The sequence below is a fragment of the Microtus oregoni genome, unplaced genomic scaffold (assembly GCF_018167655.1).
Source record: "Microtus oregoni isolate MIOR12 unplaced genomic scaffold, Mior012 000053F_ref0000044, whole genome shotgun sequence".
Taxonomy (NCBI): Eukaryota; Metazoa; Chordata; class Mammalia; order Rodentia; family Cricetidae; genus Microtus; species Microtus oregoni.
Genome location: NW_024543829.1, coordinates 8129659 through 8144244, shown reverse-complemented (window position 1 = coordinate 8144244; position 14586 = coordinate 8129659). Strand labels below are relative to the sequence as shown.

The following is a 14586-nucleotide window of genomic DNA, read 5'->3' as shown; positions in this document are numbered from 1 at the left end:
AGATTTGGATAACATTTTACGCCTTTAGAGGCCTGTCACGTAGAGCATCTACTCTTACGCGGCACTATTAGTTAAATGCCACCCGCAGGTCCTGTACACAACGGCACAGGCTAAGTATCAGCTGAGATCTGCAGATTAGAATGTTGAGTTTCAGACACCTAAGTTCCCTGCCCATAGTTTGCAAACAGTTAAGTGGGAACTTGAATTTAAAACATCTGAGATCACTCACACACGTGAAACAGAGCCCTGGACATCCAGTGAGCATCATACGACATCAGTGCTGTTTCTCCCTCACTGTAGAGGGCCTGGCATTGAATAGTGAAGGGGAAAGCCAAGAACTCTGATAACAACTCTCTTAGTGGTTTAACTTGGGATCCGGAGCTGACGACTTCCCGCGCTCCAGAGCAGCAACATCAGAGAGGATATGAGAACCCTGTAAAACTGACGAGCAAAAACAAACAGGAAAACCACTGGGAGCTACAGCTTCTAATATTTAGCTGTGCTGAGAATACCAAAATAAATTTACTGTTACGGAAAGAGCAATAGAATGGTCACACACGACAAGCTGCATGAGGCATCATTGATAGCTATAGGAATTCACAAAGAAAGGGCGTTCTAGTCCTCTGCTGCGATCCCTTTGTTTTATGGATTATTTAAGACACAAAAGTGATTGGGGACCTTTTCAGCTGTTCATGGGTTGTTGTTGTTGTTTGGGATTTTGTTGTTTTGTTTGTTTTTTACAGTATGTTCAGTACTCTTTGACAGCCAGAGCATCTTCTGGTGGAATCCCCACCTGTTGGTGTGGGCGGGTCTACAGAGACGTGCCCAGAGAGTGAAGTGAGTGTGTGTTCCGGGGGTAAATGCTGACAGCGACTCCTGCTCTATTCTAAGGATGTCGTCACTGTGCTCACGAGGCCAACAGTTAGCGAGGAAACAATGGCACTGGCATTTTCCCAGTCCTTATGAGTGAACAAAAGTGTATGGATGGTAAGAATCCCAACACTATGCATAAAAGCATAAAACAATTCTTTGAAGCTTACCTGAATGTTCAAGGAGAAAATTCATGAGGTTTCAAGTCACTGGGTACAAGTTAAAATCAGTGTCCAAAATATGGAATGAAAATAGAAACTGACCCGCTTCGAGAAACAGGAGTAGGCTTTGCCGCTGTGAAGATCGAAGTTAAAATGTGTATCGTTAGCCCGCTGTGGACCTGGCCCATTTTCTTACATAGATGGTAATGGTCATGATATACATACGTGCTGCTACAAAGGTTTTATATCCAGAATGGCTCTACATGGCTCCCAGTCATGACAACAGCACCTCCGCCTTTCCCTCTTTAATCTTGAGTTTAGCACCTGAGTTCTGTCCCAGCTTGAAGCCTCTTTTTTATGCTGTTATGTGTATATCTGTCAGAGTAAGTTTGGTTGGATTTTAATGACAACCAAAAGTACGTAAACGACTCTACACAGAATAAACCAAGTCTCCAGTGGGATACATGTGTGTCTGTGTGTGTGGCTGTACTCAGAGACCCAAAATGACAAACTTTTGTTATCTACTTCCCCAGAGAGGAAGAGATATTGGCTAAGCATGCACCCACTAGTAAATCTCCTATCCTGAAGTTACACCCAGCAGTTTTGCTTGCATTTCATTGATCAAAGAAGTCACATGACCACACCTAACTTCAAAGATGGGAAAATGAATAGATTTTACTAGCCTTTTTATCTACCATGATTGTGGCCTCTTTTCGTAGCTCACCGTTACTACAGCTATTAGCTCTTCAGTTTTGATGGTGGGTATAGCAAAGATTTTGGATTGAGTGTATTTATGTTAAATCATGAAACAGTTTTGAGAGCCACCTGTTAATTCCTATTAATTTCTGCTTCGCGTTTTATGAGGATCTTGTTTTGCATCGAGATCTTTAGGAACCTAGGCTCCTTCATCCTTACATAACCTGGGTTCATCTCTGTACTGTTTCCTTGCATATATCTAGATCCCCATCCAGATGGCCCTGCAGCATGTCTAGACATCCCAGATGCCCCTGCGGTGTGTCTAGACATCCCAGATGCCCCTGCAGTGTGTCTAGACATCCCAGATGCCCCTGCAGCATGTCTAGACATTCCAGGTGCCCCTGAAGCATGTCTAGACATCCCAGGTGCCCCTGAAGCATGTCTAGACATCCCAGGTGCCCCTGCAGCATATCTAGACATCCCAAGTGCCCCTGCAGCGTGTCTATACATCCCAGATGCCCCTGCAGCATGTCTAGACATTCCAGGTGCCCCTGCAGCAGGCCCAGACATCCCAGATGCCCCTGCAGCATGTCTAGACATCCCAGATGCCCCTGAAGCATGTCTAGACATCCCAGATGCCCCTGAAGCATGTCTAAATTTCCCAGGTGCCCCTGAAGTGTGTCTCAGGTGATGGTGGTTGTTCACCTAGGTTAGTACTGAAGAAAATAAACATCAAGCAGGAACTTAGCCCTCACACAGGCTTCCCTATATCAGCCTAGCATTTTCATGGTTTCTGAGAGAAAAGAATGAGAATATTTTGTGATGTAGCTATTTGAATCACTCTGAAATAAAATGATAAGCCTCAGGGACTAAGGAGATGGATGGCAGGGTTAATGGCTCGCTGCACAAGTGTGAGGACTGGAATTTAGATCCTAAGCACCCAAGGAAACAAATGTCAGGCAGGCCTGGGCACTGCCTGTAATCCCAGCAGTCTACATATTAGCCAGTCATCAATCTCAGAGTTCAGCTGAGAGACCCTGCCTCAGTGAGAAATATAGAATGCCACTGAGGAAGACCTGAGGTCAGCCTCACGCCATCACATGTATGTGCATGTCTACCTACACACGTGCACTTATGCATGCAAACATGCACATGCACATGCATGCATCACACAGAGAGACATAGGCAAACAGATCATTAATGTTAGATTGATGAATATTACAGTTACCTCTGCCACCTCTTTTTAAAAATATTCTTCTTCTGCATGTGTATATCTGTTTTTCCTATACCATTTGAAAGTAAAATGGCAATAATAGAAGATTTTGCATCCAAATATTTGACATATATCTAATAGTCAGGAAAGCCATTATAATACTCACTATAATCCACCTAAAAGTTTAGCAGCCTCTCATCTAATCAATATCCAATCTGTATTCAGATTGTTCTTACCTGTCTTAAAATTGCCTTTTAATGATTTTGACATTTCACAAAAATGATTTTGTTTAAAAGCCTTCTTATTTCATTTTGGTTTTACAAACAAGGCAAAAATCCATACAGCCAAGTTCACTCACTGGCTTGCATGTCCTTGCTGTCTTTTGATCTAGATTACCTTGTTTTCATGGTGTTAATATCTTAGGAGACTAGGCCGGTTCTCTTGAACAATATCCCATATCTGGGTTTTGTCTGGATGCTTTGCGTGTGCGATTTGTCTTGTGACTTTACCTTCTATAGTTTTTGAGAACCAGAAGAATTGATTAGAAACAGTTGGTACATTTTTGTCCAGGATAACTTGATAGGTGATTCCATACACTGCTGAATTCAATGACTTGATTAAGATGGTGCTGGCTCCGTCTACCACGATAGACCATCTTTTTATTCCCATAACAGATCTAGTTTATGGACTGATCACTTGGCTCATACAACTTTTCTCATGGTCTGACTTTTAATGGTAGCGCCCAGTGGCGAGCCATCTGAACTCAGTCACTGTTCCACAGGAGGCCACAAACTATTATTTTCAACTTTGTCTCTATGCGAGTGTTTCAAAGTGAAGCAGATAAAGAAGGCTGGCGCAGAGTCTCCACGCCAGTATCACCAGCGTCCCTCTGATGAAGAGCTTTCCTGCTTCCTGAGGAAGCCTTCTGTTTCCTTGCCATTTATCAGTACTCCATGTTTACTGCACATCTAAAATAGCATCCTTTGACTCGCTAGAGATGTCACAATGTGTGTTCTGTGTCTACTCTGAAGTGCTTTGATGTGTCTCAAAGCTGGGAATGAGAAACGGGAGACACAGAGGGCACTGTTTCAGAGGGGAGCAACTGTCAGAAGTCTCCTCACGCCGGCAGCAGCACCGCATTTCAGAGAAGTTACTAACACCAGCCTCTGCAAGAGCGTACCTCATGGCTGCTCTTCTCCAACGCCAATGGCTCCTGCAGCAGTGTGAATCAAATAGGCCTGCCAAGGAGCAAATGAGTCGGTAGTGTCCCAGCTCTGTACCCAACGTGCCAGGCTCCTCACGGTTTCGGCTCTTTCATGTATACCCACGTCACATGCTTGAGCCATGGCCACACATGATCACACCTGGCTTTGCTCTTTTGTCTGTGTAGTCTCTCTTGCCCAAGACACACGGTTCTTTTCCTGGAGCCCCCGTAGGCCCGTTTGTCAAGCCCACCTCAATCCTCCCTCTCTGGAGATCTGATCTCACCAGGTAGCACATTTAGCTCATAGCCAAGCTGGTGCTGCTCTCCCTTCCTTGGTGCTGGTCCTCCCGTGGCATTCTGGGAGAAAACGCCACCAGATGACTGTCCTAGGACAAAAAGGTCCTCCACATGACACGTCAGGAATTTGGTGTTACACAATCTTTCTGGAAGTTACCAGCAGAATCAAAACTGCCTTCAAATAGGGTTGTCCCCTTTGTATAGCTTCCTTTGACTTTTTATAGCCGGCACCCTAAACTTTGTATAGAAATTAAATCTAAAAATTGAGTAACCCTCACCATCTGGTTCTTTGTAAGTAACATGAAGGCCTATTTCTTTCACTGAGACAAAAGAAATGGGGGGAAAGGTAAGCATAAATTAATTTGGCATTTGAAAATGACAGTAAAAAATGAAGAGGCATAAATTGATATGGTAATTTAAATATTACAATGAAAACAAAGCTTATTTTATTATCCTCAGTTTGAATCTTTTTGTTTCTCATGCAAATGATTTGAACAATGTTTTAATTGGAAATAAACAATGGTACCTTGTGCTGCTCACCCAGGGAGACACTGCTCTGAAGTGTTTAAAATACTTTCCCTGTGTCTCTTAATTCTCTGTGCACAGCTCTTCTCATTTGCAGGCTCCGGGTGCTGGCCAGCCTGTTCTGTAACTGGGCAGCGATGGCAAAACTCTGATGGCTTTGGGTTTCTGTCTCTGCAGAAGCAGGGGGTAAAAAGCTCCGGAGCACTGTCCAGAGAAGCACGGAAACGGGCCTGGCGGTGGAGATGAGGAACTGGATGACCCGGCAGGCCAGCCGGGAATCCACAGACGGCAGCATGAACAGCTACAGCTCTGAAGGAAAGTGAGTGAGGACGCATCGTGCCCTGCTAGCAGGAGAGCTAACTCGCACTGTTCGCAGCCCACTTCCGCCCTCACCGGCTCATGCCCGAGAGCTTGTCTCAGCCCGCTGATTATTTGACCGATCTGGCTTTTTATTTTGAATGAAATAGCTTGGGAGAGGTAAAGCGCTTTACTGGTAGAACAAGATGCTACCATGTGAGCCTCAGTATTACCTATATAAAATGGTTTGTCCAAGCCTAAGACAATAACTAAAATCACAGAAATAGTGAGCAAATGTCAAGCCATGTAGGCAATATTAGTTTTTAAAGTCTTCGGTGTTGGGCCTGGAGAGATGACACAGAGGTTAGGAATACTGACTCTCTTCCTAAGGATGGGTTTGATCCCCAGTACCCACAAACAGGCTCTCAACTGTAACTGCAGTGCTAGATCAGAAGCCCTCTTCTGGCCTCCTCGGGCACTGCATGCACATGGTGCATAGATGTATATATATATAGGCAAAACACCCAGACACATAAAATATATTAATTTTAAAATAATTTTTAATGTAAAAAATTCTTTGATGTGTTGAAGAGAAGCTATTGAAAAATTTATGCACTAAAAGATATATAATTTATCTTAATTACGTGAAACGATAATCAAAAGAAAATAGCAACAGGAAGTTGGTGAGCCTTTTTCTATGTTGCTTTCCTTTGAATCCACTACCGTAAGACACTTGGAAAAGTTTGTAAACATGGGGTGGCCCTGTCTCCAGCAAACAGCTGTATTTAGTGAGTTCTGATCTCTAGTTGAGGTACAGAGGACATCGGGAGGGAAAGTGAGGCTCAGGGCCTCCCTCTGCCATCACCGTGGAAGTTTTCTGTGTAGCCAATTCAGAGTCAAAACCATAGGAAATTTTGGCTATCATTAATTACATACCCTAATGATATTTTGTCCAACGTAATTATATAAATAAAGGAGAGGTACATATTCCTGCAATTTTTAAATAGAGATTTAGAAACAGGTTGGGTCTTTGATATTTGAGGTGAAGGGAAAGAAACAGGTTTGCTCATCATCAAGGAAGGCAAAGGAGGTGGAGAGCTGAGCGGAAGAGTCTGTGGCAACAGCTCGGACGCAGGCCTGTGGCACACTCCATACCAGGGACTGAAGAAATGTGTTCTTCCTGGAAGAAAAGCAAATGATAAAGTGCTCTGTGGAAATGCTGGCCGCACACACCAGTTTACAGTCTGTTATAGAGCTGCCAGGGATAGAAACGTTTAGAATATGGCTCCCACCTCAGATGGTTACCATTTTATTGGAGAAATAACATGAATACTCATGAATCCATTCAACCAGCATTACCTTCTAGTGTCCCAGACAGAATGCTGTGATTTCAATATGAGCTGTACAGGAGAATCAAATCAGAAGTTAAGACAGTGGGCTTAGGAGTCACAGGAACCAAAATAGCAAGAAGAGACCAAGGCTCTCATCTTGGTTTCTAGGACTCTAGATATTTTGGCAAATTACATCATGTTTCTAACATGAAGGGTAGTCACTAAGGGTGTCATGTATCTGTTGTTTATAAGATTCTGTAGTCACAGCTGATGCTGACTGCTGTAGTCACAGGCTGACGCTGACTGCTGTAGTCACGGGCTGACGCTGACTGCTGTAGTCACGGGCTGACTGTTGCAGTCATAGGCTGACGCTGACTGCTGTAGTCACAGGCTGACTGCTGTAGTCACAGCTGATGCTGACTGCTGTAGTCACGGGCTGACTGTTGTAGTCACAGGCTGACGCTGACTGCTGTAGTCACAGGCTGACTTTTATTTAGAGAAAGTCATTTTGGGAAGTTGGAACAAAAAACTGATTAGACTTCCAACTGCAATGGAAGAGGCGAATGTGAAGGCCTTTCCAAAGATTCCGAGGAACCAATGGGGTGAGGCTGGGGAGGAGAACACAGTCAGGGAAGGGGCTCGTTTTCCTGTTGTGTGATGAAATGGCAACATATTTATATGATGATGGGAATGATCCAATTTTTTTCAACTGTACAAAGGTAAATAATAGATTCTTGGTATAGCTAAGAGGATTAAACTCGGCCAAGCGTGCCATAGATAAGTGCTCCGTGTATACTGAGCATGCACAACAGGAACCATTTTTCCTGTCTCCCAGACCAAGTGAGAGAAGACACAGAAGCAGAAGCCTGCAAAGTGCGGCAGGTGCATCTGGTGACAGGCGCGGGAGGCTGGAGAATATAAGATAGACCGAGCTGTGGGAGGTGGCGTGGGGTGTTGGAGTCCAGTGAATATTAGTGTCACCTTAGCCTGGCATACAAATGAGGCCAGCAGGAAACTCAAGCTTTCCTGAAAGGTGGATGGTAGAGGATTTAATCCCGCATGTCCCTTTGCCTCCAGCCTGATTTTCCCTGGTGTCCGCCTGGCCTCTGACAGCCAGTTCAGCGATTTCCTCGACGGCCTGGGCCCTGCTCAGCTAGTGGGACGCCAGACCCTGGCTACTCCTGCTATGGGTAAGAGTGATTTCACTGTTTATCCTTTCGATTACAGAAAAGTCACATTCCCTCAATTTTATGATATTTTTAACATTATTACCAGTAAGAATAAAAGGTCCCAGATTTTAACAGTAAATGTTCTTAATTTTTTCTTTTGTAATTTCTGTTCATCTTTAAAGCAACACACTGCTGAGAACATTCAATCTTAAAGAATTAATACATATGGGGACTTATGAATGTGTCAGGGGACTTAGGAATATTTCTGGGGACTTATGAATGTCTCTGGGGACTTAGGAAAACATCCAGAAAATGTCTGAAGCCAAGTTCTTTGGCACAAACATTCCTCTTTCTTCCTGTTTTTCTTCCCTGTGTCCCACCAGGTGACATTCAGGTGGGAATGATGGACAAAAAGGGACAATTGGAGGTGGAAATCATTCGGGCTCGCGGCCTTGTTGTAAAACCAGGTTCCAAGACACTGCCAGGTAAAACAGAAGAGGTTCCCCTGTTGTTTCTGGCAGTCCATGTTGTTTCCACATAAATTTCCTTTCTGGGCTGAAATCTTTACAATCAAGATGTGAGTAGACAATGCCAGCATTTGCACTGCTTGGGGGCTGAAGCGGCTCACATGCTCACGTGCTTGGAAGTGATTGAGCTCTAGGGATCATGCAAGGTTTTGAACAAGCACACACACAGCTGAGATACGCTCTACAAGTGCCTTTTCCAGTTAGCTGCTGTTTATGTTATTCTTCCATAACATTAAAGCTTACCAGGAACTTCAGATTTGTCCCTAGGCATCCTTCAAGCTCCGAGATTAGAATAAAAATCAATTCGATCCCCACAGGCCCATAAGCCTGTGCGTGCTGGCTCCTGTAAGACAAGCGTTCGTCCTGCAGTTTATGAGAGGCTCTCCCTACCATAACTTGATGCCACGCCTTTCATATTGAAGCGTAATTATAATTCAAGGTACTTGGAGCCGTGGAAACAGCACAGAATCCAAGTGCACTGTGCACAGAGATCAGTAGGTCCAGTCTAGAAAACTGAGATTTCTGAACGTACCCCGTCCCCAGCACCTGTACTGTGATTTCTGAACGTACCCAGTCCCCAGCACCTTTACTGGCCTATAATTCTGTGTTTCTCTCTCAACTCCTCAGTCCTTGAAGGAAGTTTTGAAGCAAGTGTATATTGCTGCTGTCTCACTTTGAAATTGTGTTGTAAAAGTCTTGAGGGTGATCGGCTCCTTCGCCATATTGAGTAGCAATGAGGCACACGGAACCTGCTTTCCGCAAAAATGTCCGTCACATAAGGTTTCAGTTGCTGAATTCCTCCTGAGCTGCCTCTCCACATTACTCTTGAACACAGTACCCCAGAGCCCGTCCCTGGCTTGTGCTCACACCACTGCCAGCCATAGACGTCTTTAAATGTCAGCCGTGAGAGTGAATCAAACAGGCGCCTTTGGGCATGTTTATGACATCGAAATTTTGATAACTTAAAGACACTGCTCTTGAATATTGTTAGGGAGTGGAAGCATTTTGCCTTATTTAATTTAACATTTAAATCTGTACAAGAAAGAACTATCGGGGGGGGGGGGAAAGAAAAGGCTCTCAAAGGCTGTGTCAACATACTTAAAACTGTACAGCTGGCAAGTGTTCATGGTGGTTTTGACAAGGAAGGCAGGCCAGTGACTAGAGGGCTGCCAGCTCTTCAATGAGGGTGGAGCTGTTGTCCTTGTTCCCGTGAGCTGATGGGGCCATTGTTTTTGTCCCCCTGAGCTGATGGAGCCTTGTTCTTGTCCCCCGTGAGCTGATGGAGCCTTGTTCTTGTCCCCCCTGAGCTGATGGAGCCTTGTTCTTGTCCCCTCTGAGCTGATGGAGCCATTGTTCTTGTCCCCCGTGAGCTGATGGAGCCTTGTTCTTGTCCCCCCTGAGCTGATGGAGCCTTGTTCTTGTCCCCCGTGAGCTGATAGAGCCATTGTTCTTGTCCCCCGTGAGCTGATAGAGCCATTGTTCTTGTCCCCCGTGAGCTGATGGAGCCTTGTTCTTGTCCCCCCTGAGCTGATGGAGCCTTGTTCTTGTCCCCCCTGAGCTGATAGAGCCTTGTTCTTGTCCCCCCTGAGCTGATGGAGCCTTGTTCTTGTCCCCCCTGAGCTGATGGAGCCTTGTTCTTGTCCCCCCTGAGCTGATAGAGCCATTGTTCTTGTCCCCCGTGAGCTGATAGAGCCATTGTTCTTGTCCCCCGTGAGCTGATAGAGCCATTGTTCTTGTCCCCCCTGAGCTGATGGAGCCTTGTTCTTGTCCCCCCTGAGCTGATGGAGCCTTGTTCTTGTCCCCCGTGAGCTGATAGAGCCATTGTTCTTGTCCCCCGTGAGCTGATGGAGCCATTGTTCTTGTCCCCCCTGAGCTGATGGAGCCTTGTTCTTGTCCCCCGTGAGCTGGACATTTCGTAGCAGTGGCCGTCACTCACTCTGCTTTCTCCCCAGCACCGTATGTCAAGGTGTATCTATTAGACAACGGAGTCTGCATAGCCAAAAAGAAGACGAAGGTGGCGAGGAAGACACTGGAGCCCCTGTATCAGCAGCTGTTGTCCTTCGAGGAAAGCCCCCAGGGGAAGGTGTTACAGGTATGCACTCCCTGCTGACCTCTGACCCTGGAAAGCACTCTCCTGCAGTCTCGCCTTAGATTCAGTGTCCTCCCTGTCAGATTCTTTTCCATTCCTCAGGGCTGAGATTCTCTGTCAGCTAGAGGCAGTGGCCAGGGCTGTTTGTTGTTGGTCTCTCTACAGGGGAGCTCCCTACAGACATGCAAACCTGGGTTAAACACCAGCTTTTTTCCTGGGTGACTTCAGACCTTCACACTGTAACGTGGTTTTCCTAGTACAACGCTAACTTCTGGGAGCTAAAGGCCACATTGGCATCCATCAGACCCTGCTACTTAACTTGGCCTTGGCAACAGCACACTAGCTGAACACATTTTCTAGTTTAGTTATGACTTTGCTTGTGGGTTGTGATGTGTGTGTTTGAACTACTGTTACTTTTCATTTTGCCAACAGATCATTGTCTGGGGAGATTACGGCCGCATGGATCACAAATCCTTCATGGGAGTGGCCCAGATACTTTTAGACGAACTGGAACTGTCCAATATGGTCATTGGGTGGTTCAAACTCTTCCCTCCCTCCTCCCTGGTAGACCCCACCTTGGCACCTCTGACAAGAAGGGCTTCCCAGTCATCTCTGGAAAGTTCCACTGGACCTTCTTACTCTCGCTCATAGCAACTGTGAAACTGCTGTCACCACTACCAGCGACACACACACAGAAGAAAACGCACAGGTCGAAAGCCCTGGCAACACTGCATGCTTAATGTTGTGTCCTTGGAGCCCACACCTAGGGTTCCAAAGCGACCCTGTGTCCTCAGAGGGGGTCGTCCGCACTGTGCCCTAGTGAAGGCCCTCAGGTGACGGAGCAGAGCTGTGAAGAACTGTCGGGTTTGGAGTTCAGTGACACTCGAGATCCAGTCCAATCTGAAGCCATGGATTCATCTCAAAGAATCAGTCAGCCCTTTTCAATGGCACCTTTATATTTTTATCGTTTTTCTTCGTTTCTCTGACCCCAAAGCCGGTTACGCCACAGAAATGGAGCTTTACAGCCATTAAGCCACACTGCAGGCCAAGGAGCAAAGTCTAAGAAGTGTCAGGTGGAAAGCAAGAGACCAAAGAAGTGGCCGGCCGGGAGCAGAGTCGGCTCCGGCAGGGAGACTGGGAGACTCTGGGGAGCTCCGGGAGCATGGCGTTCGCTGATGCGGCCGTGGTTGGACTCTGGAAATCCGAAGTCTGTGACTGCACTGCACTGGATGAAATCAAAGAAACTTTCCTGCATGGACACAGATAGCTGAATATTTAAATTATTTTCTCGGGGCTGCAACTTGCAAAAAAATAATAAAATAAAATAAAAATCAGCCATTTTCAACAATTTATATTATTTTTAAAAATAAATTTCACTAGTGCATGGTTTTAAAATGGGAGCGAATGCAGCAGGCTGATACCAAGACACACCATGTTTATTCTCTACTCTTAGTCTGTGTTTTGGCAGACATTACCAATGGAAATACTTTCTAGCAGATACTGAAAATCCTCTTTCTGTGACAATAGTATAATATACTCCATTTATTTCCATGTTAAATATACAGATCTTACGAAGTTCAACGTGTGCAGGTTTTTCACGTCTTTCCTCCTCTTCTCTATCTCACTTTTCTTCTCATTTTTAACCTCCTCTTTCCTTTCTCTCCTCTGGAGTGACCCTTACACTAAAACCCTGCACGTCTTTGACCTGACCCCATATTTGGTTCAGAGCCCAGATGCATCTGAATTGATGAATTTCTCACGTCTGTTGGGGAGCTCTCTTTATCTCAGGCAGGTTGGAAGGATCCCACAACATGACTGGGATATAGAGCAAGCAGCACGTGTTTGACAAAGAGGGTGTTTGAACATTCGAAGTTTATTCGACAGTGCATGGGAATTCTCTTTTCACCTCAAAGCCTCAGTTTCCAGGAGCCCTAAAGTCATGTGGCGCCGTCACGTCTCACGGATTTGTTTTCAGCACCAGCATTATCCACACGGGGGTTAAGCATTGTTTGTAGGCCTTGGGTTTTGTTTGTTTTCTAATTCGTTGGAACAGTTTCTTTAGCTGACTTCCATTTACTATGTGAATAGAAACACGGCCGACTATGTGGAGCCCTGAAACACAGGGCTGTTTATTAATTCATTTTTCTGTAGGAAAATTCAATTTTTCACAAATTATATTTCTAAAGAAATATAGTAAACATAAATTTGCAAGAATTTTAAAGCTCCAATATTTGGGTGACTCCAAGTCAATATGATGCCTCTTACTAGTTATCCGATGCCATCACCAAACGTCTACACACAAACCCTCAAGGCAAACCGCGCCTTTGGTCTACGGGCAGTTTCTACCGTTGAGTGGCGCTGCAAGGTCCAGTTTCTCTCCAGGTCCCTAAGAGAGGAAATGTCACTGGTCATCATAAGTCACCCATCCTTCCCGTTCCTTACGTAGGCTTTGATCCCAAGCCCTTAGAGATTGGTGTTAACTCCTTGCAATGATTTTCTGAAGTCCATCTCCATCCCATTGGTTTAAATGGAGGCCATGCACACAGAAATGTTTTCTTTGTTTCTCTTTTCACATCCAACGCTGGCCATTGCAAACCGTCATGCTTGACATGGTGCAGAAGTTGAAACGAGCTGTCACTCACAATGCCTTCTCTTTATGTGGTGCAACATGAGCTAGCTACACCCAGATCGTGTCTTGATTTTCTGAGACAGAGCCAGGTGAAGGTGAGGTAAGGAGGAGCACGGTGTGATGAGACAACTTAGACACCTGTGTACCAGCAGCGACGTGGGTGGATAGACCTGTAGCGTCTTTGCTCTCCCTGACCGTGTTCCTGACACCAAAACGCAGTCACGTGATCTTTTCTGCATATTCCGATACACCCTATTTCTAATTTTAATAAGAAGGACATGACTGTGGAATATTTGTACATACTTGTCATTATGCAGTATTTATTTTAAATTTGGTGTACTTTTTTTTTAACTTTCACATGTCTGCACCTCTATGGCTCCATCATGTAAATAGCGCTATGCCAGTGACTGTTGCTGCCCTGTATATAGAACGTTTTCAAGTAAAGGGAATCCCAGCTGCGGGAGAACGGGGGGAGGGCAGATTAGGCCTGTAACAAATACCTACTGATGTAAATCCAATTCATTCTGGTGATGGTATTTAACTCTTTCAATAAAACATTTTCTTTACATACGCTGTTCCTGGTGCTCTCTGGGGCGTCTTGCGTCCGCAAGCCTCCCTCCATTCACCCTGTGAACTGGCCTGTCACTCCCAGGTGGCGACGTTGCTTCTCCTACTTCCTTATGACATGAAGGAGTTTCCAGTTTCACCATGTTGCTGTTATAGTATAGACTGTATCTATAAAGTCCAGGGAGATTTCTGCTCTTATCATCCAAAGTTGCCGGTGCTTTCCAGTGAGATGACTCAGCTTCTCGTAGACTTTATGAGCAGAGCAGCTGAGATCTTAGAGTTCATCCTGAGGGTGACTGACAGACAGCGGGGTTACTATGTCTCAGTCACTCTTCTGCTGCTGTGAAGAGATGCCGTGAGCGAGGCAATTTATAGAAGAAAGCATTTAATTGGGGCTGGTTTACAGTTTCAGAGATTTAGTCCATTATCATCATGGTGGAGATTATGGCAGTATGCAGGCAGTCGCTGGAGCGGTATCTGAGACCTGGGTTCTGATCTGTAGGCAGAAGGAGGGAAGGTAAGACATGCTTTTGAAACATCAAAGGCCACCCCCAGTGACCCACCTCCTCCAACAAGGCCACGCTTTCTAATGTTTCCCAAACAGTCCCACTAACTGAGGACCAAGAATTCAAAACTAGAAGCCTGTGAGCTGCATTCAAACCACTACGCTGAGCATCCTGGTCCATGGGAGAAGACGGTAAACCAAGTTCCCATCCAACTGGTGTGTTTCCATTGCTAGTCTGCTCAGCTTTGTGAGGGGCTGGGAGTTGTTTGCAGTGGTGGAGACACATAGTAGGAATTCAGGGACTAAGTTAAATTCATTTAGAAGCATTGTTCCAGGCAGAGGAGGGCATAGAACAACAGGACAGCCCCCAAGGAAGCTGCCCTTCTGTGAAAGACAACCCGGGTGAAGAGTTACAGATGTAATAGCAGCATTCCTAACGTGAGGTCCCTAGTCAAGTGTTTAGCCTGGTCAGGCGCTGGGGGTAGCTGGTGTCTGCAAACAGGTTA

General features: G+C 45.5%; 1 protein-coding gene across 41 annotated transcripts in view; it reads left to right on the top strand.

The window, feature by feature from the left end:
- The window catches only part of Rims2 (regulating synaptic membrane exocytosis 2), a 386828-nt gene extending 373261 nt beyond the window's left edge, over positions 1 to 13567 (top strand). For all 41 annotated transcript variants that reach the window (XM_041637522.1, XM_041637525.1, XM_041637533.1 and 38 more), the window contains 5 exons: positions 5144 to 5285; positions 7672 to 7784; positions 8147 to 8248; positions 10243 to 10382; positions 10812 to 13567. In XM_041637522.1, coding sequence (XP_041493456.1) covers positions 5144 to 5285; positions 7672 to 7784; positions 8147 to 8248; positions 10243 to 10382; positions 10812 to 11030 — 716 coding nt within the window. In that variant the 3' untranslated portion in view covers positions 11031 to 13567. The remainder of the gene's footprint in view (positions 1 to 5143; positions 5286 to 7671; positions 7785 to 8146; positions 8249 to 10242; positions 10383 to 10811) is intronic.
- Positions 13568 to 14586: the final 1019 nt, after the last annotated feature.